This window comes from Musca domestica, unplaced genomic scaffold, assembly GCF_030504385.1.
Source record: "Musca domestica strain aabys unplaced genomic scaffold, Musca_domestica.polishedcontigs.V.1.1 35, whole genome shotgun sequence".
NCBI classification, from domain to species: domain Eukaryota; kingdom Metazoa; phylum Arthropoda; class Insecta; order Diptera; family Muscidae; genus Musca; species Musca domestica.
In genome coordinates this window covers 2,606,821-2,634,660 of record NW_026712315.1, presented here as the reverse complement: position 1 = coordinate 2,634,660, position 27,840 = coordinate 2,606,821, and the positions used below count along the sequence as shown (strand labels likewise).

The 27,840-nt window shown below is 35.2% G+C and overlaps 1 protein-coding gene across 6 annotated transcripts; it reads right to left on the bottom strand.

The window, feature by feature from the left end:
- Positions 1-963: 963 nt before the first annotated feature.
- Positions 964-27,840, bottom strand: LOC101895363 (serine/threonine-protein kinase par-1). Of its 6 annotated transcripts, none has more exons than XM_059125781.1 (7): positions 27,776-27,840; positions 15,852-16,220; positions 6,352-6,613; positions 4,712-4,811; positions 4,459-4,641; positions 2,254-2,740; positions 965-2,189 (listed from the first exon to the last, which is right to left on the bottom strand). In XM_059125781.1, exons 2-7 carry the CDS (start codon positions 15,906-15,908, stop codon positions 1,092-1,094), a joined length of 2,187 nt encoding a protein of 728 aa, XP_058981764.1. In that variant the 5' UTR covers positions 15,909-16,220; positions 27,776-27,840; the 3' UTR covers positions 965-1,091. The 6 variants fall into 6 exon arrangements, with proteins under 6 accessions (XP_058981761.1, XP_019891131.1, XP_058981764.1 ...); XM_059125779.1 differs by having other exon boundaries at positions 27,406-27,833; XM_005180032.4 differs by having other exon boundaries at positions 27,410-27,833.

The following is a 27,840-nucleotide window of genomic DNA, read 5'->3' as shown; positions in this document are numbered from 1 at the left end:
CAGAACCAGCAAGAATCTACTAGTTTTGCAATTTTCTCTGATATCATAAAGAGAAAATCGGTTATGGTAGTAAAAACTTTTACATTCTTGCAGGCCAAATGTAAAAAATTGTTACTACGATAACCGATAGCAAAAATTTTAGATTTTTACAGGTTCTAGCACACGGCAAATTACAGCAATAATTTTTGGTAGAATTTCACAAATACTCTTCAAGAAATATCAGAATTTATTTTGTTTTTTTTTAACTTTTTGAAATGTCATTTTAAAGAAATATAAAATTTTCTTTATTGAAATTAACCGTGTAGTAACGAGATATCTCTGCGATTTTTGAAAGAATTTGAATTATTAGAAAAAGGTTTTTTTACACTTTTTTTTGAAAAATTTTAAGAATTTTTTAACAAATATTTAAAAAAAAGGAAAAATCATCCAGAGCTTTCAACAGATTTCTGTTTTTTTTTTTAATTTCTTTAGAATTTGTTTTTCGAATATATTCTGAGGGATTAAATGACCATATTTTATAAATAGGTGTGTTTGGTTACCTCAAAAATTGCAACAATTGTTTCCAATGGGTACTTAAAGTCGTCTGAGAAACTTTGACAGTTATTATTTTCTTTTTGCAATCACTTGCTTGCAGAAATTACAAGGCTTTTTGTTTTGTATCTTTCATTGCGGACAAATTGTTTTGACTTGACAAATCAGCTGATTGCTTGCAAGTACTTGCAGGGATTCTGTTTGTTCCGTTTGTTTATTTTTCAGTGTTTTCTTGCAAAAGAGAATAAATCTGACTTTCTCTCTTAGAAAGAAGCTGTTGGACAATTTCTGCTGGAAAAGTAACCAGACAAACCTAATGTTCTTATGAATTGGTTTCTCCCCGTTTCAAAATGAAAAGACGCCTCTCTTTAATTTTATTTTATAATATTTAATTTTTATTACAACTAACAATAAAAATAATTTTAAAAATAAAATAATATTAAAATTGTTTTTTTTTGCGTGTGGTTGTTTATAAATATATCAGACAGATAAGTTTTGGGTTTAAAAAAAAAAAATACAAAATTTAAAATAAAATTAATTTGATTCCTCTCTTGCCCAACTCATCTTCTCTTCTTGAAATTGTTCGGATTGATGCGATCGTATGCGGTGTCTTTCATGCTCGTTGTGGTCATGGCTCCCGTATAGGTCCTTTGACCCTGGGCACTTTGGGTACGTACTGTCGATATGGGATTGATGGTGATGATGTGTGGGGAATAGGTGGCACCATTTTGAGCTCGGGTACCATTCATGGTTGGGGTCATTTTGCCATTGGAGCTGTTCCATTGGGAATCATGGATTTCGGTGGAACCATAGGCACTGTCTTTGACTTGAGAGTCATAGAAATTGTTTTGATTTTTCTGTTGCTGGGATTGTTGTTGGGGATAGGTAGAATTTTGTTGGTGTTGTTGTTGCTGCTGCTTGTTTTGGTCATTGGAAGTGGCTGCCATGCCGGGCATTAGCAGCGGTGCCATGGTCTGCAGCGAATTGGCCAAACCCGAGAATGTCACCGATTTATTGTTGATGTTATTTTGTGGCTGCAATGGCTGTACCGGTTGCCATTGCTTTCCGCCGCCACCGCCTCCATCCAAGGCCGGTGTACTGGCAAAGAGGGCACTTTTCAGCGAATCCGATTTGGAACGTTGCAAAATACTTTTATTACCCCCCAGGGGTTTGCTGGTTCCCACACCAATTGAATTCTTGTTGGGCGGTGTGGGCGCAAAGTTGGTGGTGTAATTCTCATTGGCATCGCTTAGCTGATCATAGCTCTGGCTCAGATCTACCAGGCGATTTAAATCGGTATTGGTGGAATTGTAGATTTCCAAGCTGCTGGAAATCAAATCGGCCCTGGAGCCAAGAGTTACCAAACTGCCGGCCAAACTGTCATTATTCATCATGGTCGATAGGTTGCTAGCCATGGAAGAGGGGCTGTCGGATTTTTGTCGTTGATTGAACTGGGCTGTGCCCATTTCACTGGGTCCCACCTGAACGACGCCGGTGCGAGGATCAAAATGTTTTTGATTGGCATCCTTTAGGGTTGTCTTAATTTCCTTTGGTTGTTCCGTGGAAGAAGAACGCAGTGAGGAGATGTGGCCACGTACCGGTTCTCGGGAAACCGACGAAGAGGGAGATGATGCGGAATTGGTTTCATCCAGTTCCTCCTGAAAACAGAAACAGATTTTCATTAAATTCCCTATTTTCTTTATGTAACCCTCCCCCACTCACCTCATCCTCCTCGGTAATAACCGATGACTCTATCCACTCCTTGATCCTTATCTTCTTGATGTGCCTATCCACATTGGTCTCTATGCCACAATCGGCCAAATTAAAGAGCAAACGATTCTTCTCATCCGGACTGCTGTGAAAGGAATACATCGAGGGACACAACTCATCCGTTTCGTATTCGGCCATTTCCTTTTCTGCCGTCTTGGCCAACCAACGATCATCGAGGAATTTGGTCAAATCCGTTAGAGTTTTGGGTCTACGATCTGCCCGAGGTTCTAGGAAACGTTTAAACATCCGCTGCGCTCGTGATGTCAGCAATTTAAAAAGTTTCGGTGTTCTCCGCATGGCCAACATCATACTATTTTGCCATATTAGGTAACGCATGTACCGTGGATCATCGGAGGCGGCCTTTTGCCAGGGCAAACAGCCGGTGAGGCAGACGAATATTACAATGCCAAATTGCCAAACATCATGACTGGGATCGGCTCTGGTGGGGAGGAGAAATAGAAAAATATTGGATTAGAACTTCAGTTTACCAATGGATAGAAGGTCCGCCAAGTGGGTGATAGAAGATTTTCCACAGTTATTAGTGGAGGTCTTTTCAAAAGTCCATTGTGGATAATGGACTACCTACAGGTCTCATATAGATGGATGACCTTCCGCAGTTCTTCGAAGGTTTTAAAACCTTCCACAGGTCTTCCATAGATGGAGGATTTTCCGAAAGTTCCATTGTGGATAAATGACTTTCTACAGGTCTCATATGGATGGAAGACCTTTCACAGGTTTCCAGGGACAGAAGGCCTTCCACACTCCCCTTCGAGGGAGTAAACACCTTCCTACTAGTTCTCTATAGACAAAGAACCTTTATGGATAAATACCTTGCGTGGTGGTCATATGGATGGAAGACCTTTCACAGGTCTTTCACACTCCTTCGAGGTAGTGAAGATTTTCCACAGGTCTTCTATAGAAAGATTCCCAATGGATAAAAGACCTTGCATAGGTCTTGTGTGTATGAATGACTTTTCACAGTTCTTCTGGATTGTAGGTCTTCTAGGGATAGAAGACTTGCCACATGTTTTCCAAGGACGGATAAAAGATTTTCTACAGGTCTCATATAAATGGAAGACCTTTCATAAGTCTTCCAGGTATAGAATGTCTTCTACACTCTCCTTCGAGGGAGTTAAGACCTTCCACAGGTCCTCTTTAGACAAAGGACCTTTATGAATAAAACACCTTGCATAGGTCCACCAAAAGACCTTTATGAATTAAACACCTTGCATAGGTCTCATATGGATGGAAGACCTTTTACAGGTCTTCCACACTCCTTCGAGGTAGTGAAGACCTTCCACAGGTCCTCTATAGAAAGGTTCTCAATGGATAAAACACATTGCATAGGTCTTGTGTTTGAATGACTTTTAACATTTCTTCTGAAGACCTTCCATAGGTCTTCTGGGGATAGAAGATTTTCCACAGGTTTTCCAGGGATGGAAGAACCTTATTAGATCTTCTAAAAATGGAAATCCCTCTACAGGTCTCATATGGATGGAAAACTTCCCCAACTCTTCTAAGTACAGAAGACCTACCACATGTCATCCATAAATAGAAGACCTTCCACAGATTTCCTGGTGAAAGAAGACGTTCCAAAGGTATTTTATGAATAGAAGACCTTCCACAGGACTTCTAGTTATGATAAACCTTCCACAGATCTTCTATCGATAGACGACCTTCCTCAAATCTTTTATAGACAAAAGATCTTCTATATGGCACAGAAAACCTCCCAAATGTCATCTATAAATAGAAGACATTCCACAGATCTTCTGGGGACAGAAGACGTTCTAAAGATCTCATATGAATAGAAGACCTTCCACAAAATTTCTATGTATGAAATAACCTTCCACAGATCTTTTATAGGTAGAAGACCTTCATTAAATCTTCTTTAGACAAAATATCTTCCATAGGTCTCCTATGGATACAAGACCTTCCACAAGTCTTCCGTAGATATAATATCATTCACAGGTCTTCTAAGAAACTAAAATACCTTCCATAAGACTTCTATGGATAGAATACGTTCCCCAGGTCTACCAGGGACAAAAGAACTTTCACGGGTTTTCCATGCTAAACATAATCGCCACAGGACTTTCATGGAGGAAAAAATCTTTCACAGGTCTGTTATGACTAAAATATCCCCCCCCGTTTCTCACTCACTTATATGTTCCCTCCGGTTTAATATCTAATACTTCTGGTGGACTATAGGGCAGCCATTCGTTGCGTCTTTCCACAAGGGTGCCGGCCTGAAAGGATTCACCAAAATCGCACAGCTTAACACGTGTGAAATCGGAACGATATATCAGAACATTATCTAGTTTTACATCACGATGTACAATGTCTCTAAAAAAAACACAACAAAAATGAAAAGTTATAAATACAACAACAAACATGAGATACAAGATATACCTACTTTGAATGCATATAATCTAAGGCGGAACCAATTTGTTTGGCCACACGTTTGCTGTAAACCTCACCCACACCGGTATCGGTGACATTTGAGGTTAGGTCACCTGAGTAAAAAAAGAGAATACTCTATTAATCCAAAATAAAAATAAAATATAAATAATATAATGAAATATAAAAAATTAATATAAGTTAATAGATCTATAAAATTAATAAATAAATAAATACAAGTAAAAAAGCTGTAACTTTTAATACCCTCCACCATTTGGTACAAATTTGGCAATTTTCAAAAAAATTAAAATCCTTTCAAAATTCGATTTACATCTTAAAAATATCGAATGTAGCCGTATATTAGGGTCTATACGACGACGTGGACTTGTATACTCAACTTTTGTCATAAGCCTGTACAGACAATTTTCTGGCATAGGCTGTAGAATCCATTACGAACTTCAAATAAAAAAAAATTGAAATAATTCTGGTAAATAATGTCGTTAAAATCATCAAAATATAGAATATCGGGGGGAACCGTTATATGGGGACTATACGAAGACGTGGACCTACATGGACCATTTTCTGTCTTATGCTGTAGTATCCATTACGAACTTCGAATGACAAATTTGAAATAATTCTGGTAAATAATGTCGCTAAAATCATCAAAATACCGAATATCGGAGAGTACCGTTATAAATGGGGGCTTATACGAAGACGTGGACCTGCACAGACAATTTTCTGTCATAGACTGTAGTATTCATCACGAACTTCAAATAGTAAATTTGAAATAATTCCGGTAAATAATGTCGCTAAAATCATCAAAATACCGAATATAGGGGAGAATCGTTGTATGGGGGCTATATGAAAACGTGGACCTACAATTACCATTTTACCTGTCACAGGTCTTAGTATCCGTTATGAACTTCAAATATCAAATTTTAAACAATTCCGGTAAATAATGTCGCTAAAATCATCAAAATGCCGAATATCGGCAGGTACCGTAATATGGGGGCTATACGAAGACGTGGACCTACATGGCCCATTTTCAATACCAAATCGACATAGAATTTTATGCTGAATCGACTAAATCGACATAGAATTTTATGCTGATCAAGAATATATATACTTTATGGGGTCTAAAATGTATATTTCGAGGTGTTACAAACGGAATGACAAACTTAATATAACCTCCATACTATGGTGGAGGGTATAAAAAAAAACGTAATGCCAATCTCTTAAGGTGATAATACATAAAATGCTTCTTTGACTGGCTGGCTTCTTTGTTAATATAAAAAACACATTTATAGAAAAAATGACAAACAAAAATTTGAAAAATCCAAAAATTGGGTTTCAAAATTCTATTCCATAGACTTTTCAAATTAATTGCATATTGCCTAAGCGGTTTAAATCGCTTAACATTGCTAACTACGTTGTTACGATATCATAACAACAGAGGTATTTCTAAAGGGTTGCCATATCTTGACTCTGTCTTGTCCCATTTTTACACTTCTATGTCTTTGAATAAACGAGTTGTAGGTTGACTTAGTTCGATTTTGGCCCTACGCTTCTTTGTTATTTTCCGAAAAAGCCAGCCAATGATTTAAACCAGTCAAAAAATGAATTTTATGTGTTCTCACCTTTAATTTGCAAACTTACCCAACGGCGCATACTCCTGTGTAAACACATAAAATCCCGCCGTCTCGAATGCCACATCATAGGTCGTCACAATGTTCCGATGTATTCCCAAATGTAGGCCATAATGAAACTCGCGATAGAAATCATTCAACGAGACATAGGGTTTGGGTACAGCCTTTAGCACCATTTCTGTGTGCGATGCCCGATGTTCGACCAACAGGATTTTGCCAAACCATCCTTCGCCCACAATTTGTAAAATATCAAATTCATCGACCAAATGTATCTGTAAAGATAGAAGGGTTGACACATTGAATATCTGTTCAGAGTAGCAACATAAAATTCATAGAAGGTCTCCTTATTTTAGAAAATATTTTAAGAATTGCTGTATATTTTGTATATTTGATCCCGCATATAAAGAAGATTTATAAAAAGTTATCCAGCTATAGAAAACCTTCCAGAAAAAGATGCCATGTCGTAGGTTTTCCATATAAAAAATAGACGTGTCTGGATAATCTAAAATTTGTAACAATTGTTATTGGAAGTCATCTGTTAACACGAAAAAATTGGAAAAGAGAGTGATTTGAGAGAACAAATTTGACAGTTCATCCACTGAGAGTTTGTAAATTCATGCTGGACATATTTCTTCTAGCAATTACTTGCAACTCTTCTTCTTCTCCTTCCGGTGATTTATATTTGGACAAGCAATTGAAAAACATATTTTTCGGAGATGAGCAATATCGGTCCACTCCTTCTGGTACCTCCCCCAGAATGACAATGTCAATATTTTCAATGAAAATAATTTGCTGCACTGTAAAAGAAAGGATTTTGCTCGCAAATCCTAATATTTGCTAAGTCAGGTGCGAAAATGAATAATATCGGTCCACTCCATCAATTACCTCCCTTCCACAAAAGGTCAAGATTTTCATAGAAAATAATTATTGAATGTATTGAACATAAAATCGTCAAAATACCGAATATAGGGAGGTACTGGTATATGGGGCCTAGACGAAGACCTGGACTGCACAGATAATTTTCTGTCTGTAAGTTGTAGTATCCATTACGAACTTCAAATACAAAATTTGAAACAATTCCGGTGAAAAATGTCACTATAATCACCAAAATACCGAATATCGGGAGGTACCGTTATATGGAGGCTATACGAAGACGTGGATCTGCACAGACAATTTTCTGTCTTAGGCTGTAGTATCCCTTTGGAACTTCAAATACCGAATTTGAAACAATTCCGGTGAATATTGCCGCTAAAGTCATCAAAATACCGAATATCGGGAGGTACCGTTATATGGCGTCTATATCAAAACGTGGACCTACATTTACGAACTTAACCTACCTACTGGCAAAATATACATGTGTGCAAAATTTTAGCCTTCTATCTCAATTTGTTCGAAACATAGCGTGATTACAACAGACAGACAGACGAACATGGCTAAATCGTCTTAGAATTTTACGCTGATCAAGAATTGAGTCAGACATGAGTATTTCGAGGAGTTACAAACGGAATGACAAAATTAATATACCCTCCATAGTATGGTGGAGGGTATAAAAACTGCAACAAAGTCAAACGCCAAAATGTGTGCAATTTTTTTTTTTCAAATTTTATTGAATGAAAGCAAAAAACTTCGGAAATAGCATCAAATTTTGGAAAAAGTTTAAATTTGTTCGAATTGGTCACCTTTGACGGCCAATGAAACCGTCACACGCTGCCCGAATGTTGCTCTGCGGTATTTTGGCCCATTCCCGGGGAAGCGCTTGGTTGAGGTGATCGACACTTTGGTATTTTTTAGTGCCAACCTTGTTTTCCAAAATACTCCAGACACAATAGTCCAACGGATTGGTATCCGGAGATTTTGGTGATCATTGTGCGCTGGAATTGAAGAGAGTAACCTCATATTGTAACCATTCTTGTGTGGCTCGTACTGAGTGCAATGGTGCTAAGTCCTGTTGGAATGTCCAAGGTCTGCGGCCAAAATTTTTGCAAGCCCACGGCTCATTTTTCAATATTTGCCGAATGGAATATTGCAATATATTCAGCTCACAAGCCATTTTTCGGCCACTGGGTTTCGATCACGTCGCTTCTTTAATTTTCGAACCATTTTTGCTGATGTTGCTGTTTTCTTCCGTCCACTTCCTTGACGTCGGGCTACACTAACTGTATCACGGTATGAGACACAAAAGATTTATTCACATTTATATGCTGGACTGCTCTAACGATAACCTCTTGTGGTTTTCCTGGCAAATTTAAAGAAATCACACTATCACGTTTGAATTCCATCACGAAAAACTTTTTTTCTGGGAAATTCTCCCCAAAATGCTTTTGTACGCTTGTAAACAATATAATGAGCTGTCACTGGAATAAGTTTAACAGCTGTCGGACGAGTGGCTTGGAAATTACAGCAGTTTGAAGTTAGTTGCAGTTTTTTCATCTTTCACCTTGTATATTATATCCTTAGAATTCCAAACAAATCAAATTTCTTAATCTGCAAACCAATAGCAAAAAAAGCAACAACACAAAACAGCACGCGTATACACCTACATTCATATTGATTTAATCTCTATATAACAAAAAATATGTAGGTATATAAATATAAGAAATTCTTTCAGCATTAGAATTATAAATTTGCTTATAATAAAACCACCTGTTTTGTCATTTTCTCTCCCTCTCCCCCCTCTCTCTCTCTCCGATTGCGGTTTGTTGTTGGTGTAAATAACACAAAACAAAACAAAAATCATCGACAAATTGATAGAACGCACGCCGTTAGACTCGAGATGTGCCAATGAAATGAAACAAAAATCCGAAATGCTCAGAATTATATGGAAATCATAATGATTTCATATAAATTAGTAATTAATTCTGGCTAAATTGCAATTATGGAATATTTTATTTTAAAATTACCAAATAATAAGGCAAGAAAAATGCGTAACATCTTTCCCAGTAATGATTTTTCCTCAAATGCATAACAAAAAAAATTGGATATTGTCAATTTTCCATATGTTTGCACAGTCGGATTTTTTTTATTTTTTTGATTTTTCATGTTTGAACGCTAAGCATTTTGGCAAATGGCCAACAATTATAGGTACGTAATACTAAATAGACAAACATACAAACATTGGTGTTTGGGGATATATAACGGCAAATAAACATATAGATGGAATAGATCACCTAAACAGACATACGCCGCAAAACCGCATTACCTTTTTGTAGAGCGGTATTGTAAAGAATGTGAAAACTGTATTCGATAGAATGTATTTTATGAATGGACTTACAACATTTCTCAGTTTACCTACATTATAGGTATTTCAATATGCACAAGAATTACTTCAGTCAGACCATATGCCATTCTTATTATTCAATATTTACAATAGGTCTTTCGAAAGCCTCTCCCTTTATTAAATTCTGCTGAGAGAATTTATATACTCTCTGCCCAAAAGCCCACCCCACAAAAAATGGTAAAATGACAGTTAATACCTTTAATCCAAAATCAAAATAAAAATCAAAACTGTTTCCATTTTTTTTTTTGAAAAATTTATAGATATTAAGCATGCAGTTCAAAAAAAAAAAAACATTTAATTATAGATGATTTGCAACCACAAAGTCCTTGTAAAAATCCAAAATATTTGGTCATGTAATTTTTGACCAAGTTTTTTTTTTAAAGTCGTTAAAATTTATTCCTGAAATCCACGATACACGTCAAAAGGTCCTTACAAATAGTCCGTGCTTAAACAGTCTAAAATTTTTGTCAGGAGGTCCTTAAAAAATTTATTTGCCAGGAAATCTTTGAAAAAATTCTTAGGCCTTAATGTTTAAAAAATGTTTTTCAATATTTACGAGAAGTTGCGAAAAGTCCTATAAAACGCATAATGTATGGTCAGGAAATTTTGTTTTCCTTTAAGTCTCTGCGATTTGTTTGAAAAGGCCTTATCATTAAAAAAATCTATAATTTTTGGTTACATTTTATTTTTTGTCAGTTTTTTTTTTTTGTGGAGGTCTTTGGAAAATAATCTTAAAAATCCAAAGGCTTGGTCTTTAAATTCTACAATTTGTTATTCGCAGGGTCAGATTTTTTTTTTCTTGAAAAATCATTGATTTTTATTCAAGGGGCTCTTGAGCAAATATTCAGAACTCCCCCAGAATATAGTTTCAGGAGTTCCTCAAAAAAGGTTTTTCCAAAACCACGATTTTTGGCCAAGAAAAATATTTTTTAAAAAATTCTTTATTGTTTAATATAGTCTCAGAAGAAAATTTTTAAATTTTTGGTTGAGAAGTCCTCGAAAAAATGTATTAAAAATCAATGATGGATATATCCGCTATTATTTGTCGGAGTGCCTTAGACTTTTTTTAGCCTCGGATTTTTGGAAAGGGATTCCTCAAAATCTTATTATTCAAATTGCAGGATTTTTCACAAATCCACTATTTTTGGTCATTTTTGATGAAGAACCATTTTAGGGGTAGGAGTCCTAGAAAAAAAATCATAAAAATATAAATTTATATATAAATTTAGCTAGGAAGTCCTTGAGAAAAATTGTTGAAAAATTCCATGATTATGGAACATTACACCCTGGAAAATGTATTTTTTTTAATTACACTTTTTTTGGTTAGGAATTCCTTGATCAATTTATCTTAAAATCCATGATTTTTTAAATCAGCTACTACAAAAAAATCTTAAAAATTCTACATTTTTAGACAGGACTTTCTGGAAATCTTGTTATACAAAGTTCCAGGGTTTTTTTCAATAAAATCCCACATTTTTTGGTCAAAAGCACAATGATTTGAATTCAGGGGGGCCTGAAGAATTTTTTCTTACTAAATCAACTATTTTAGTCAGGATGTGAAAAGTATAAAAAATATCCGATTTTGAACAAGAGTTTCTTGAAATCAGTGTTTTAAAACTCCACTGATTTTCTTCAAAAATCCACGGTTTTGCCCAGATAAGTGATTTTCTTCTTCGAATATCCCCAATGTTTTGGACAGGTCACCTGATTTTTGGTCATTAAATTTTTTTAATACGGCGTTTTTTACGAAAGATCATTTGTTTTGTTTTGAAAAAAAAATCCCAACAATTCCAATTTCTTTCTAAGAAGGTCTTTTATAGTAAAGCCAGACGCTGAAAATACACTTTAGTCATTAAAACAAAAATCCATCACTACAAAAAACAAAAAACGTTGCTGTGAAAAAAGATCTGCCAATAGAACTTGAGTCGAACCTGGAGAGTTTCTAGTGTATAATTCGCATATGCTAATTTGCAATAAGTTCGAAATATATACTACTTTCCAGAGAACGGCCCTTGTAAGCCATCATCCACCTCAAATATGCCTGATGAGCCGCTTAACCAACGGCGAAACGCGTCGCATAGTGGTGAGTGTGTGATAGTGTCTATCTGGCTTTCCTTTTCACTGCAAATTTCAGATCATTAAGCTCGTCTCGAAAGAGAAAACAAACGCTTAAAACATTATAGTTTTAAGCATTTATTTCATCACTTCAAATTTGTAAATTTTCGTGTTAAAAAAACAAAGACCTAATAAATCTGAATTGATTTTAGTATTTTTTTTTTCTAAAAATCTACGGTTTTTGGTCAGGAAGTCTTTGAAAAATGCTTCTAAAAATCTGGGAGGTTACTAAAAAGAAAAAAAAAAATATTTTTGTGAAAATACCTATAAATACCAAAACCAACCAATCATAATAATATTTTGATTTTTGTCCCTAAAATCTTTTTTAATTCGCCGTATTGTTTAGAAAGTCCATGAAAATTTTTTCCATAAACTTCAATATTTTGGTCAGGAGGTCCTTAACATTTTTGTTTCTAAAAATCTAACGATTTTTGGTCATGAGGTCTTTAAAAAGTTGCTTCTGAAAATCAGGCAGTTTACTAAATAGTTATTCTTTAAAAACACTATTTGTGTGAGAATACCTATAAAAATAGTTTGAAAACTCCTCTATTATTTAGACACGATTTCCACAAAATCATGATTCTTCTTGAATTGTTTTGTATTATTATTTATTTATTATTATTTTTTTAAATCTACAATTATTACTCAAGAGGAGCGCGATTTCTGATAACGATATCTTTGAAATTTTTTTCTTGTTCAAATTTTATTTTACCTGATTTTTGGTCAGTTTTTTTAAGGAAGTTCTTGAAAAAAAAAAAATAAAAAAAATCTAATTTTTTGTTAGAAGGTCCTTTGTTTTGATTTTTGATAAGGAGCTCCTTCAGATTTTTTTAAGAATCTAACGGTTTTTGGAGGTCTTTAAACATCAAGGAGGTTACTAAAAATTAATTCTTTAAAAACACTATTTTTTTAGAATCGATTATATAGACAAGATTTCCATGAGATCATGTTACTTATAGAAAATCTTTGGTGTTTTTTTAAAAATCCACAATTGTTACACAGGAGGAGCCAGATATGTGGTCAGGATGTCCTTGAAAATTTTTATTCAACTATTCCAATTTTTTTGGTCAGAATGTCCTTTTTTCAAAAAATTACTCGATTTCTGTCTAGAGTTTCATAACTTTTTTTTTTTGAATCAATGACATTTTTTTCCTTTAAAAATGCATAGTTCCTTGAAATATTTAATACAATCCAAGATGTTTGTGGCCAAAAATAAATTAATAAATACTATTTGTAGTGGAGTAGACGGATACACTCAATTTTCACTTCATCTAATATCGAAAAAATATTTGAATGCGAGATATGAGAACGATTATTCAAAATATTTAACGTTTGTAGAAGAAGCACCAGATAGAGTGTCCCGGTATCAAATCAATCAAATTTTTTGCTAAGGACAATTTTTTGGTAATTTTTTGCTAAGGAAAAATGTTTGGGTCAAGAGTTTTAGAAAAAAAAATTCTGAAAATATATAATTTTTAAAAAGGTCTTACATATAATAGACTTCTAAAAATGTATTATGTCTACAGAATAAAAAATCATTTCCATTCCTATAAAAAAGACCCGGAGTGGCATTTTCCTCTATAGAAACAAAATTTAGATTTGTTTAGAGATCCTTTTTAAATATTCTATAAAAAATTGTTATGTATTCTTCAATTTATACAATACCTTCCTCCCACATACATACACAGATGCATTTGTTATTGTTTTTAATGATCATTTATGTCAATCACATCAATTCACACTTCAAACAACTGCAAATTATTTGGGTTGGAGGCCTGTATATTAGGGTGAATTGTAAAATAAATGTATAACTATCAATATTAACTTCTTGTCAGATAACTTCCACAAATTTTAATAAACTAACCCGAAAAGTAACTAAAACCGCGTCGAATCGGTACTTATATGCTCCCAGGAGTCCCATGCACTAGTTCTCTATAACTCTATAATTTTTAAAAATTGGGCGAATTATTTCCAGATGTTGTTCGAAAATATTGTCTTGTTCACAATTTCTTTTTAGATTTCGTAGAACTCCTCGGTTTTTTATACCCTCAGCTATATGGCTAGAGAGAGTAGATATCATTTGATCCGGGCAGGTGCGAAAATGGAATCAAGTACCTTCCCCACAAAAAGTCAAAATTTTGAATAAAAAAATGAGCTCGGGGTGGAGCTATTAAAATTCCAAAAAATGCAAGAACTTACATCGCAACAGAAAGAAAATAGACTCAAAAGAGCTAAAGAGTTGCTTCGCTTGGCCGAAAGTGGTGAACTGCCGAATTTGGTTTTTTCCGTTGAGAAAACATTCGTTGTCCAGCAGTTTGTAAACAAACAAAATGATGGTGTTTACTTGCCAATAAGGTCAGCTGAAAATGTGCACCTTTGGTTGGCCACCTGAACTCAAGCGCTGGCCATGGTGATGGCGTGGGCCGCCATAACAGCCGATTATCACTCTCCGCTCGTATTAAACGACAGTGGTATCAGAATAAATGCCGAATATTATCGCGAAAATATTCTGGAGGGTGTATTAAAGCCTTGGGCACGCAAACATTTTAGCCGCAGACCTTGGACATTTCAGCAGGACACAGTACCATCGCACTCAGCACGCGCCACCCAAGAATGCTTACAATATGAGGTTTCTCGCTTCATTTCCAGCGCACAATGGCCATCAAAATCTTCGGATACCAATCCGTTTGACTATTGTGTCTGGAGTATTTTGGAAAGCAAGGTCGGCACTAAAAAATACCAAAGTGTCCATCACCTCAAGCAAGCGCTTCGCCGAGAATGGGCCAAAATACCGCAGAGCGACATTAGGGCAGCGTGTGACGGTTTCATTGGCCGTTTGAGGGCCATAATTCGTGCCAAAAGTAACCAATTCGAAATAATCTAAACTTATTCTAAAATTTGATGCTATTTCCGACATTTTTTTGATTTCATTCAATAAAATTAAAAAAAAAAAAAAATGAAAAATTATGGCGTTTGACTTTGTTGCAGTTTTTATACCCTCCACCATGGTATGGAGGGTATATTAAGTTTGTCATTCCGTTTGTAACACCTTAAAATATACATTTTAGACCCCATAAAATATATATGTCCGTCCGTCTGTCCGTCTGTGGAAATCACTCTAGCTTCCGAACGAAATGAAGTAGGTTTATAAAATTTTATCCAAATGTGTATTATATCTGCAGGACTTTTGGTATTGAAAATGGGCCATGTAGGTCCACATCTTCGTATAGCCCCCATAAAACGGTACCTCCCAATATGCGGTATTTTGATGATTTTAGAGACATTATTTACCGGAATTGTTTTAAAATTGGTATTTAAAGTTCGTAATGGATATTACAGCCTATGATAGAAAATGGGAAATGTAGGTTCACATCTTCGTATAGCCCCCTTATAAAGGTACCTCCCAATATGCGGTATTTTCATGATTTTAGCGACATTATTTACCGGAATTGTTTTAAAATTGGTATTTAAAGTTCGTAATGGATATTACAGCCTATGACAGAAAATGGGAAATTTAGGTCCACTTCTTCGTATAGCCCCCATGTAACGGTACTCCCCGATATTCGGCATTTTGATTACTTTAGCGACATTATTTACCGGAATTGTTTCAAATTTGGTATTTGAAGTTCGTAATGGATATTCCAGCCTATGACAGAAAATTGTCGGAACAGGTTCACGTCTTCGTATAGCCCCGATATAGCGGTACTCCCTTTAGCGACATTATTTCAAATTTTGTATTTGAAGTTAGTAATGGATACTACAGCCTATGCCAGAAAATTGTTTGTGCAGGTCCACGTTTTAAAACCCCCATGGTACTTCCCTATATTCGGTATTTTGATGATTTTAGCTACATTATAAACATTTTTTTCATGTTTCGCATTTGAATATTGTTACAGCTTACAGCTTTTTTACTTGTTTTTATCTCACCCTGTATATACTTTATGGGGTCGGTATGACAAAGTTAATATACCCTCATAATCAAGGTGAAGGGTATCATGACTTTCAAAATGCGGAAAAATCTCATATTAATGCTACGGAATAAATTAATGTTTTAGAGTTGCAAAAAAAAAAAATAAAAAAATAGTAATTTTAATTTATTTCCCTATTCCAGCACTTACCTTTTCCAATTCAAACTGTCGAATTTTATGGATGCTCCCTCGTGGTTTCTTCGACATTTTTCTATTACTTTTTGTTTTGAAATAAATATCACCTTCCTTTTTTTCTTGTTTTTTTTTCACGTCACATTGGTCTTGGACTTTGGATAAAGTTGAATGAATTTTAAATTGATGTTTGTGGAATCACTAATTGTTTAAATATTTTATTTAAATTTTATTCGGCAATTGTTTTGTTTTATTTATTTATATTTTTTTTTGCTTCAGTATTTCAAGGTGTTAAAATTATTTAGCTGTTTAGAGAATTTCTTTTTTTGGCCTCAGCCATCCATCCATCCATAATGGCACTTCGAGCAATTGTTTTATTTTATTTAGCTATTTGTTATACAATAAATAGAAATAAATATTTACAAAAAAAAAAAAATCAAAATAACAATTGTTGGGGTATTTTTGCACGTTTTTTGTTCGCCTTCGATTATTGTTGATATTTGGGTTAAATGTTGTAGTTTGTTTTTTTTTTGGTTTTGGTTCTCGCATACAAATCTATTTGAATGAACAATTCATAAATAAACAAAAATATAAATATATATGAATTTTGAAATCAAACGCATGGTCCCGTACCGGGCCATACATCTTTCATTTCATTTTGTTTGCCATGGCGCGTGTCTTTCTTTCGAATTTGATTGAAGAAATTATTCGTTACAACCATCAAAGTTGGGGAGATTATTTTTAGCCATTTTTCTGGTTACAGTCAGCGTTATCGACCGGCTGTTGCCTGCCATTGGTGCCGATACAAATACACAGACGATGATGATGATGGCGATGAAAAAGAAAATGACAAAGAGTGGAAACAACAAAAAAGAAAATAGAATTTATGTATTTTTTTCTGGGAGGTTTTCTATTAGAATAGTTTTGTTTATAATATTCCGATTTTAGGTGCATTTTATGATACCCCTCATCAATCGCAAGCAATAGGGTCTGAATGAAAATGTGAATATTTAGGACATTGATTATGTTGACTTAGTCAACAATTATACCTCAGGTAGTCCTATTGAAAAATATTAAAAAAAAAGTAAAAAAAAAACAGCTTTAATGCCCTCCACCATTTGGAAGGAACTTGAAAAATGTCAAGTCCGAAAATTCCAAAAAAACCGTTTAAATGATGAGCTTTATACGAAGCACGAACCTGCATAAGTAATGTTTTGTCATAGGCTGTTGTACCCATAAAGATCTCCAAATACGAAATTGGAAACAATGCCGGCGCATAATGTCGCGAAAATAATCAAAATACCAAATAAAGGGAATTACAGTTATATGAGGGGCCGACATGTCCCATTTACGAACTTAACCTGCATACTGGGAAAATACACATGTGTGTAAAATTTTCGCCTTCTATCTTAATTTGTTCGAAAGATGGCGTGATTACAACAGACAGACAGACGGACATCGATAAATCGACTTAGTATTTTACGCTGATTAAGAATATATATACTTTATTGGGTCTGACATGAGTATTTCGAGGAGGAGGAATAACCCTCTAACGGTTAACATACCCTCCTCGATAAAAAAAAAAAAACAATTTAAAAAGCTTTAAGTTCGGCCGGGCCGATCTTTGAATACCCTCCACCATTTGGAACGAATTTGGAAGTTTTCAAAAAATAAAATCCGTAAAAAATTCTGTTAAAATGTTAAAAATACCGAATATTGCCGTTATATTGGGTTCTCTACGACGTAAACCTACATAGGATTTGCTTGTCATAAGCCATTACCATATTCAAATTCAAAACTTGAAATAAACGGTGAATAATGTAGCTAAAAGCATCAAAATATCGTATATAGGGAGGTACCGTTATATCGGAGCTATACGAAGACCTGGACCTGCATAGACAATTTTCTGTCACAGGTTGTAGCATCCATTACGAACTTCAAATACCAAATTTGAAACAATTCCGGTGAATAGTCTTGCTAAAATCATCTAAATACCGAATATCGGGAGGTACCGTTATGTGGGGGCTATTTGAAGACGTGGACCTGCACAGACAATTTGCTGTCATTAGCTGTAGTATCCAGTACGATCTTCAAATACCAAATTTGACAGAATTCCGGTGAATAATGTCGCTAAAATCATCAAAATACCGAATATCGGGGAGTATTGTTGTATGGGGGCTATACTAAGACGTGGACTTGCAGGGACAATTTTCTGTCATAGGCTGTAGTATCCATTACAAACTTCAAATACCTAATTTGAAACAATGCCGATGAATATTGTTGCTAAAATTTTCAAAATACCGAATATCGGGGGCTACGTTATATGGGGGCTATGCGAAGACGTGGACGTGCATAGACAATTTTCAGTCATAGGCTGTAGTATCCACCACGAACAAAATTCCGTTCAAATTTGAAACAATTCTGGTAAATAATGTCGCTAAAACCATCAAAATACCGAGTATCGGTGAGTATTGTTATATGGGGGCTATACTAAGACGTGAACCTGCACAGACAATTTTCAGTCATAGGCTGTAGCATCCAGTTCCATCTTCAAATACCAAATTTGAAATAGTTCCGGTAAATAATGTCGCTAAAACCATCAAAATACCGAATATCGGGAGCTACCGTTATATGAGGCTATGCTTAGACGTGGACCTGCACAGACAATTTTCTGCCATAGGCTGTAGCATCCATTACGAACTTCAAATATCAAATTTGAAACAATTCCGGTGAATAATGTTGCTAAAATGATCAAAATACCGAATATCGGGAGGTACCGTTATATGGGTTCTATGCGAAGACGTGGACCTGCACAGACAATTTTCTGTCATAGGCTGTAGTATCTATTACGAACTTCAAATATCAAATTTGAAATAGTTCCGGTAAATAATGTCGCTAAAGTCATTAAAATGCCGAGTATCGAGGAGTACTGTTATATGGGGGCTATACTAAGACGTGGACCTGCATAGACAATTTTCTGTCTTAGGCTATAGTATCCATTACGAACTTCAAATACCAAATTTGAAATAGTTCCGGTAAATAATGTCGCTAAAATCATTAAAATACCGAGAATCGAGGAGCACTGTTTACGGGGGCTATACTAAGACGTGAACCTGCACAGACAATTTTCTGTCATAGGCTGTAGCATCCAGTACGATTTTCAAATACCAAATTTGAAATAGTTCCGGTAAATAATGTCGCTAAAATCATCAAAATACCGAATATCGGGGAGCAATGTTATATGGGGGCTATACTAAGACGTGAACCTGCACAGACAATTTTCAGTCATAGGCTGTAGTATCCAGTACCATCTTCAAATACCAAATTTGAAATAGTTCCGGTGAATAATGTCGCTAAAATCATCGAAATGCCGAATATCGGGGAGTACTGTTATATGGGGGCTATACTAAGACGTGGACCTGCACAGACAATTTTCTGTCATAGGCTGTAGTATCCATTACGAACTTCAAATATCAAATTTGAAATAGTTCCGGTAAATAATGTCGCTAAAACCATCAAAATACCGAATATCGGGAGGTACCGTTTTATGGGGGCTATACTAAGACGTGAACCCGCACAGACAATTTTCTGTCATTAGCTGTAGTATCCAGTACGATTTTCAAATATCAAATTTGAAATAGTTCCGGTAAATAATGTCGCTAAAGTCATTAAAATACCGAGAATCGAGGAGCACTGTTTATGGGGGCTATACTAAGACGTGGACCTGCACAGACAATTTTCTGTCATCAGCTGTAATATATATTACGAACTTCAAATGCCAAAATTGAAACAATTCCGGTGAATATTGCTGCTAAAATCATCAAAATACCGAATAGTTCCGGTGAATATTGTTGCTAAAATCATCAAAATAACGAATATCGGGAGATACCGTTATATGGGGGCTATACCACAAGGTGGACCTAAATGGTCCATTTTGCAATACCAAAAGTCCTGCAGACATAATATACATTTCAGTAAAATTTTATCAATCTACTTCAATTCGACATAGAATTTTATGCTGATCAAGAATATATCTACTTTGTGGAGTTTAAAATGTATATTTCGAGGTGGTAATACCCTCCACCATACTATGGTATGGTGATAATTTTAGAAAAAAAGTGACTTTACATATGACTCAAACATCATGTATAATCTAGCCTTTAGTTTTGATTTGAAAAGAGTATTGTATTTTTTTATTTTTTATGTGACTCAACACAAAATTACTTTGCTAGTCCATTAAACATTTTAATATACATGTATTAAATTGTTATATATATATACATATAGTTGTATGTATATACATATAGATTGCATTATTGAAATGGCCTAAAAATTCAAAAAGTAAACATTTCAAAAAGAAATGGTGAATTGGTCAAAACAGTGAATAAACCCAAAATAGTTTGTTTGGGTGGCAGAGAAATGGTGTGGCGTTTTTTTTCTCACTAAATACGAAATATAGCCAAAAATATCCACACACTCTCATTCATAGTGAGCCAGCCAGCCAGCCAGCCCATCGGCATATTAACAAATATGCAGACAGAAGAAAAAAAATTATATTTTTTATTTTTTTATAAATGTGACTGACAAAGACAAAAGTTTTTGGGGTTTGTTTTATTGTTCTGAAAAAAAAAGAAACGTTTCAAAGAATTTTTGATGACGTTTCAATGAATATCGTTGTTGTTGTTATTTTTGATTTTAACGATTGCGAAATGCCCGAAAGCCCCCAGACAGATGTTAAAATGAAATAAATAAAAATTAATAAGATCTAATGGTACGGCATAAATTTTAGATTGATAATTTGGTCAGGCTACGACCTACTCCTCCTACTCCTAGTAGGAGTGGGATATTGGGAGCAATTTTCGTAAAGATAAGTTACACTGTGCAATACAAAAAATAATTACAGGGAAATTCCAGCAGATAATGAAAGTAGAGATAACAAGTAAAAAAGCCGGGCTGAACTTTTAATATCCTCCACCATTTTGAAGAATCTTGAACAATTAAAAAGTAATCCATAGAAAAATACCTCTCAAATGATAACTCTTATAGGGGGGCTATACGAAAACGTATTCCTTCATTTTGTGTCATAGCTTGTAGTACCCATTACGAACTTGAACTACGAAATTTGAACCATTTCCGGTTAATAATGTCGATAAAATCATCAAAATACCGAATATCGGAAGGTACAGTTATATGGGCGCTATATGAAAACGTGGACCTACATGGCCAATTTACAAACTTATTCTTATTTTGTCTCCTGGCAAAATACACATCTGTGCAAAGTTTTACGCTTCTATCTCAATTCGTTCGAAAGATAGCGTGCTGTAATCAGGCAGATAGACAGACGGACATTTTACGCTGATCAAGAATATATATATACTTGGTTGGGTCTGACATGAGTATGGTGAAGGGTATAAAAATATAAGACACAATAATGGGTGTTTACAAACCTAAATCACGGGAAGGAAGGATTCCCCTTTTTCGGTTAAGATTCTAGGTACATAGGGATTTGGTGCCAATAACACTAAATATCTAAAATCCACGGATTCCAAAGAATCTTAATTCGTATATTTTCAAAAAATGTGGAAGAAGGGGAACTTGCCCCTCTATTTATTATACCCTCAACCATATGGCTAAATAGGGTATATATCATTTGATGCGGCCAAAACGTGCCTCATCGAGCAAATCCGTTTCAGGACATTTGGAGTCGATCTAGCGATCTATTCTCGAAGGGAATATGCGAGTATTTTATTGAAATTTTGCAATACGACACAAAAACTTAATTAATGCAAGTGGTCGGTGATGGTCAATATCGGTCCACTACTTCTGGTACATCCTCCAATAAAGGTCAAAATTATCAAATATTTTACTGCCCAGAAAGAGAAATTATAATCCGATTTTGCAAATTCTAATATTTGCATCAGTGTTAGGTCAGGTGCGAAAATGGACAATGTCGGTCCACTCCATCAAGTACCTCACCCACAAAGGGTCAAAACTTTGAATATCCATGAAGCTCACAAAACGCGAAATTAACATTCGATTCCATTCAGACTTGGTACACCACAATATTTCCATCAACACAAAATCTTTTATAAAGCTAGTAGAGATCCTTTTGGTACCTCCCCCATAAAGGGTCAATGTTTTGCATAACCAAAAGGATTATAAAATCCGAAATAAGCATCCGATTCTCTTTATATTTTACACATCATAATAGTTTTATTAACACATAGGCTGGTGTGAAGACGGAATATATCGGTCCAGTCCTTCTGTTACCTCTCCCACAAAGGGTCGAAATTTTAAATTTTCATGAAGCTCACAAAACGCGAAGTTAACATCCGATTCCATTCAGACTTGACACTTCTCAATATTTCTATCAAAAAAAAAAAGATTTGTTTTAAATATGGTAGAGATCGGACCATTCCTTTTGGTACCACCCCCAAAAAATGTCATCATTTTGAATATCCATGAAGCTCATAAAACGCGAAATTAACATCCGATTCCATCCAGACTTGGCAAATCTCAATATTTCCATCAACACAAGATCTGTTATGAAGATGGTAGATATCGGACCATTTCTTCTGGTACCTCCCCCACATAGGGTTCAACATTTTGAAGAACAAAACGCTCAAAGAAATCGAAATAGGATGCTTATTTCGCTTCAAATTTCGCAATATATATACCAAATTTTTTCGGTCCCATGCGGTCCCATTCCTTTGGAACATACTCCTTAGAATAATCATAACAGAAATCAAAATATATTTTTATAATCGAACATTTGCTGAGGGTTTATTTACATCTGTCGGCAAAACCGACTGATACTTTTTAACTTGCCCTTTTTTTCGATAATTTCCAACGCCACTCTTACTCTTTCGACCAAGGGGGCCAAATCGCCATAACACAGGGAGAGCGTACCCCCCACAATCCGGATTATGGGATATTAGTAATATTAGGGAACTTCAGCTACAGTAAATACATCAGCCACACGTGTCTTCTATTTTTATACCCTCCACCATACTATGGAGGGTATATTAACTTTGTCATTCCGTTTGTAACTCCTCGAAATACTAATGTCAGACCCAACAAAGTATATATATTCTTGATCAGCGTAAAATTCTAAGTCGATTTAGCTATGTCCGTCTGTCTGTCTCTGTGTCTGTCTGTTTGTCCGTCTGTCTGTCTGTCTGTTGTAATCACGCTATTTTTCGAACGAATAGAAATAGAAGGGTAAAATTTTGTGCACATGATTATTTTCCCAGTAGACAGGTTAAGTTCGTAAATGGGTCATGTAGGTTCACGTTTTCATATAGCCCCCATATAACGGTCCCTCCCCATATTCGGTATTTTGATGATTTTAGCGACATTATTCACCGGAATTGTTTCAAATTTGGTGTTTGAAGTTCGAAATGGATTCTACAGCCTACGACATAAAATTATCTGTGCAGGTTCACGTCTTCGTATAGCCCCCATATAACGGCACCTCTCTACATTCGGTATTTTGATGATCTTAGTGACATTATTCACCCGAATTGTTTCAAATTTGATATTTGAAGTTCGTAATGAGAACTGTAGTCTGTGACAGAAAATTGTCTATGCAGGTCCAGGTCTTCGTATAGGCCCCATATATCAGTACCTCCCTATAATCGGTATTTTGACGAGTTTAAGTACAAAACCCACCGAAATTTTTTGAGATGTGGTATTTGAAGTTCGTAATGGATGCTACAGCCTGTGACAGAAAATTGTCTGTGCAGGTTCACGTCTTAGTATAGCCCCCATATAACAGTGCTCCCCGATATTCGGTATTTTGATGATTTTAGCGACATTATTCACCGGAACTTTTGTAAATTTGGTATTTGAAGATCCTACTGGATACTACAGCCTATGACAGAAAATTGTCTGTGCAGGTCCACGTCTTAGTATAGCCCCCATATAACAGTACTCCCCGATATTCGGTATTTCGATGATTTTAGCGACATTATTCACCGGAATTGTTTCAGATTTGATGTTTGAAGTTCGTAATGGATGCTACAGCCTGTGACAGAAAATTGTCTATGCTGGTCCAGGACTTCGCACAGCTCCGAGATAACGGTACCTCCCTATATACGATATTTTGATGATTTTAGCTACATTATTCACCGAATTTGAATATGGTAATGGCTTATGACAAACAATGCCTATGTAGGTCCACGTCGTATAGACCTCAATATAACGGCTATATTCGGTATTTTTAATATTTTTACAGAATTTTTTAAGGATTTTATTTTTTGAAAATTTCCAAATTCGTTCCAAATGGTCCGGCCCGCCCGAACTAACTGCTTTTTAACTTGTTTACTCTGCTTTCATAATCTTCTGAATTTTTCCGTAATTATTGAAAATAGGGAATTTAGTCGCACAGTATTAGCTACATAGAACTCTTATTAACAGCAATAAAACTTTTGATTTTTCGTAGCAGAAAGTATGAGTATTATTCATGGCCCTCATTGCGTATACGCTACAAGTTATTTTATCCGTTCGCTGTACCAACACACAGGTGTATATAAAAAAAATTTCAAAATTTCAAAAATTGTTAACATGGACTGTCATTAATTAAAAGCAATCTGCTATTTCAAGTCAACACCTTTATTAAGCGATTCATCTACGAAATAATTCAATTCAACGCCCCACCCTCATTGTCCTTAAACCAAAAAAAAAAAAAAAAAATACATTAACAGAGATCACATTATGTCAATTGCAATTATTTATTCGAAACTTCCGTGAAATCTTGCACACCGGAGAGAATAAAGAAACTCGAAACAAAAAACAACAACAATAAGAAAAATCGTCTGTGTCATACAGACAAAAGAATTTCTTAATGCTTATAAATGAGGATGATGATGACGATGATGTATACCCCATTATTCTCTACATACGTATGTTCACGCTCATATCTGCGTGTGTATGTATGTATGTATGCGAACACATAGATTATTTACACATTGTAAAGGCGTGTAAACAAAAATTAAATTAATATTCCAGGAAATGAAGACACAAGCCAAGAAGAAGCAGAAGAAGTAAAAAGATTCATCAACCAGCGGACACTCCTCACTCTACAAGATAATTACTAATGTACATATGCGGGGTGAGATGAAAAAACTGCAACGAACTTCAGACTGCTGTCATTTCTAAGTCACTCGTCCGACAGCTGTTAAAATTATTCCAGTGACAGATCATTATGTTGTTTACAAGCCTACAAAAGCATTTTGGTGAGAATTTTCCAGAAAAAAAGTTATTCGTGAGAGAGTTCAAGAGCGATAGTGCGATTTCTTTATATTTGGCCGGAAAACCATAAGTGCCTTGGTCTCGCACACATATTGTCCGCAGACCTTGGACATTCCAACAGGACTCAGCACCATCGCACTCAGCACGCGCCACCCATGAATGGTTACAAAATGAGGTTCCTTGCTTCATTTCCAGCGCACAATGGCCACCAAAATCTCCGGATACCAATCCGTTGGTCTATTATGTCTGGAGTATTTTGGAAAGCAAGGTTAGCACTAAAAAAATATCAAAGTGTCGAACATCTCAAGCAAGCGCTTCGCTAGGAATGGGCCAAAATACCGCAGAACAACATTCGGGCAGCGTGTGATGGTTTCATCGGCCGCTTGAAGGCCATACTTCGTGTCAAAGGTGACCAATTCGAACAAATCTAAACTTATTCTGAAATTTGATGCTATTTCCGACATATTTTGCTTTCATTTAATAAAATTTAAAAAAAAAATTAAAAACTGATGGCGTTTGACTTTGTTGCAGTTTTTTTATCGCACCCTGTATTCGACCGATGTACTCCATTTTCATACTCAATCTAATATTGGTATGGGCAAAATTACAAGAAAATCGAACATTTTGTATCCAATTTTATGCGAAATAAATAAATTCCCATATTATTCCAAATTTATCGAAGGTTTCTGGTTGAGAGAAATATAATAAAGAATCGCTGAATTGTTTCGCAAGTTGTGACATATAAAAGTATTGAAATTTGTGACCCTTTGTGGGTGGCGATTTCTTTTTATAGGTTTTAGTACCCATTACGAACTTCAACTACGAAATTTGAAACGATTCCGGTTAAAAATCGGGAGGTATCGCTTTTTTGGTGGCTATACGAAAACGTGGACCTGCACGGACCCTTTTTGTCATACATTGTAGTACCCATTACGAGCTTCAACTACGATATTTGAACCGATTCCGGTTCATAATGTGGCTAAAATCATCAAAATACCCTACATCGTAATAGGTATTGCTATTTGGGCGCTATACCAAGACGTGGACCTGCATAGGTAATTTTTTGTTATAGGTTGTAATTCCCATTACAAAATTTAAATACAAAATCTGAACCGATTCTGGAAAATATAGCGCAAAATCATCAAAATACCTAATATTAGGAGGTACCGTTGCATGGGGTTTATATGAAAACATGGCCTCTATAGGAACATAACCTTCCTATATTCGACAAATTTAGCACCTATTGGAATTCGCTGTTCCTTTTTCTTATAATTTCACTGTCCAATAGCCAGTCTGGGCTGTGAATTCCAAGATCAAAACCCCAAACGAAATTTGGGCTCTTAGGCCAAACTTTTTAAAAGACTTGAGCATATTAAAAAGGGTCTCCAAATGTTTGATTTCGCAACATATAAGTAGATCTTGAAAAAAATAGAAGGCTTTGATCTACCTCAAAATTATTGGGTTTAAAAATTTGTCATGTCGATCGACTTTTTGTTATAGTTACTATATAAAGGTATACATAAAAACTTTGGTATGCCGCTTTTACACCACATAACTAGTCGCGAGAAACCTTAATGACTTTTCTTCTCAATTGGCGCCTTCGTTTGGCCCCAATCACAAATTATTTCAAAAATGTATGTTGTCCTGACACAATTGTCTACGACAAAATCTCACCTAATTACACTTCACTTTAGCAAAACAAAAAGACCAAAAATAACTCTTTCGTTAATGAATCGCAATGAAATTAGCACTTCTTTTTTTGTCACGAAGGCCCCCCGCCAACAGATTTTAAAGGCTGACATAGATTTGTGACAGGCACAGTGGTGTCAAAATAACAAAACATGTAATGGTAGATTGTTTATATTTAGAATTATTTCGAAATAAACAGCCGCAAATGATACAGGATGCAAATAAAAATAACAACATTTGTCGGCATAAAGGCAACAACAAAACCAAAAAAAAAAAACGAAAAAAACAACCGAAAACAGTGGCCATTTAGAAAATTCGCAATGAATTTTCGCTGGCCACTTTTACAAATATTTATGTCTGTCGGGCTTTGTTTATATGAATCTATACTGCGGTTAGTTTGTATTTTGTCGTAGTAGAATAATCGAATTGTTATTTCAGCATTTGATTTCTTCATTATGATCGGGTATGGCGGGGCTTATGATCATTGTGAACATCAATGTTGAATGCGAAAATAAATATACAAAATATTCGGTGAACTGTCTGGTGTCCACTCGCGTCGTTTTTTTGTTTTTTGCCCACTTGGATACCACAGAAAACATGATTGTCAGTACATACATACATACAAACATACATACATATTTTGCTATTTGCCTTTTTGTGTATATTTTTCCCCGATTCGTTTTTCTTCTTTTTTTTTCTCTTGATGATGGTGGCATACAAAATTCTTATATAAAATTCAAAAAAGAATTTTTTTTTTGATTTTTAACAATTATTTGTTGGGCACAGAAAACTTATGGCGTTTTAATTCGCGATTTTTTACACAGAATTTATTTATTTTTTTCTTTATTTCAAAATTGGCTCATTAGTTTTCACATTTCCATTACAAATTTTTCCGTGATCGCACCGAAACATTTAAAAAAAATATTCCATTAAACTAGAAAAATGGCTATTTTTAAAATGCAATTTCAGGCACTCGGCTGATGCTGATGGATGCGTAGTACTTCTCTGGCCACCGTTGGACACCGAGAATTTTCGTTTTTCATACCGAACCGCAGGAGAATCTAAA

Bases quoted from the DNA above. Each gene is read 5' to 3' on its own strand.
- LOC101895363 (XM_059125778.1), bottom strand. From the start codon at position 27,490: ATGCCACCATCATCAAGAGAAAAAAAAAGAAGAAAAACGAATCGGGGA. The intron at 6,614-27,409 runs GTATGTATGTTT...CTATCTTTACAG, and splicing joins AAAGGCAAATAGCAAAATAT to ATACATTTGGTCGATGAATT. The intron at 2,190-2,253 runs GTGAGTGGGGGA...TTCTGTTTTCAG, and splicing joins TTATTACCGAGGAGGATGAG to GAGGAACTGGATGAAACCAA.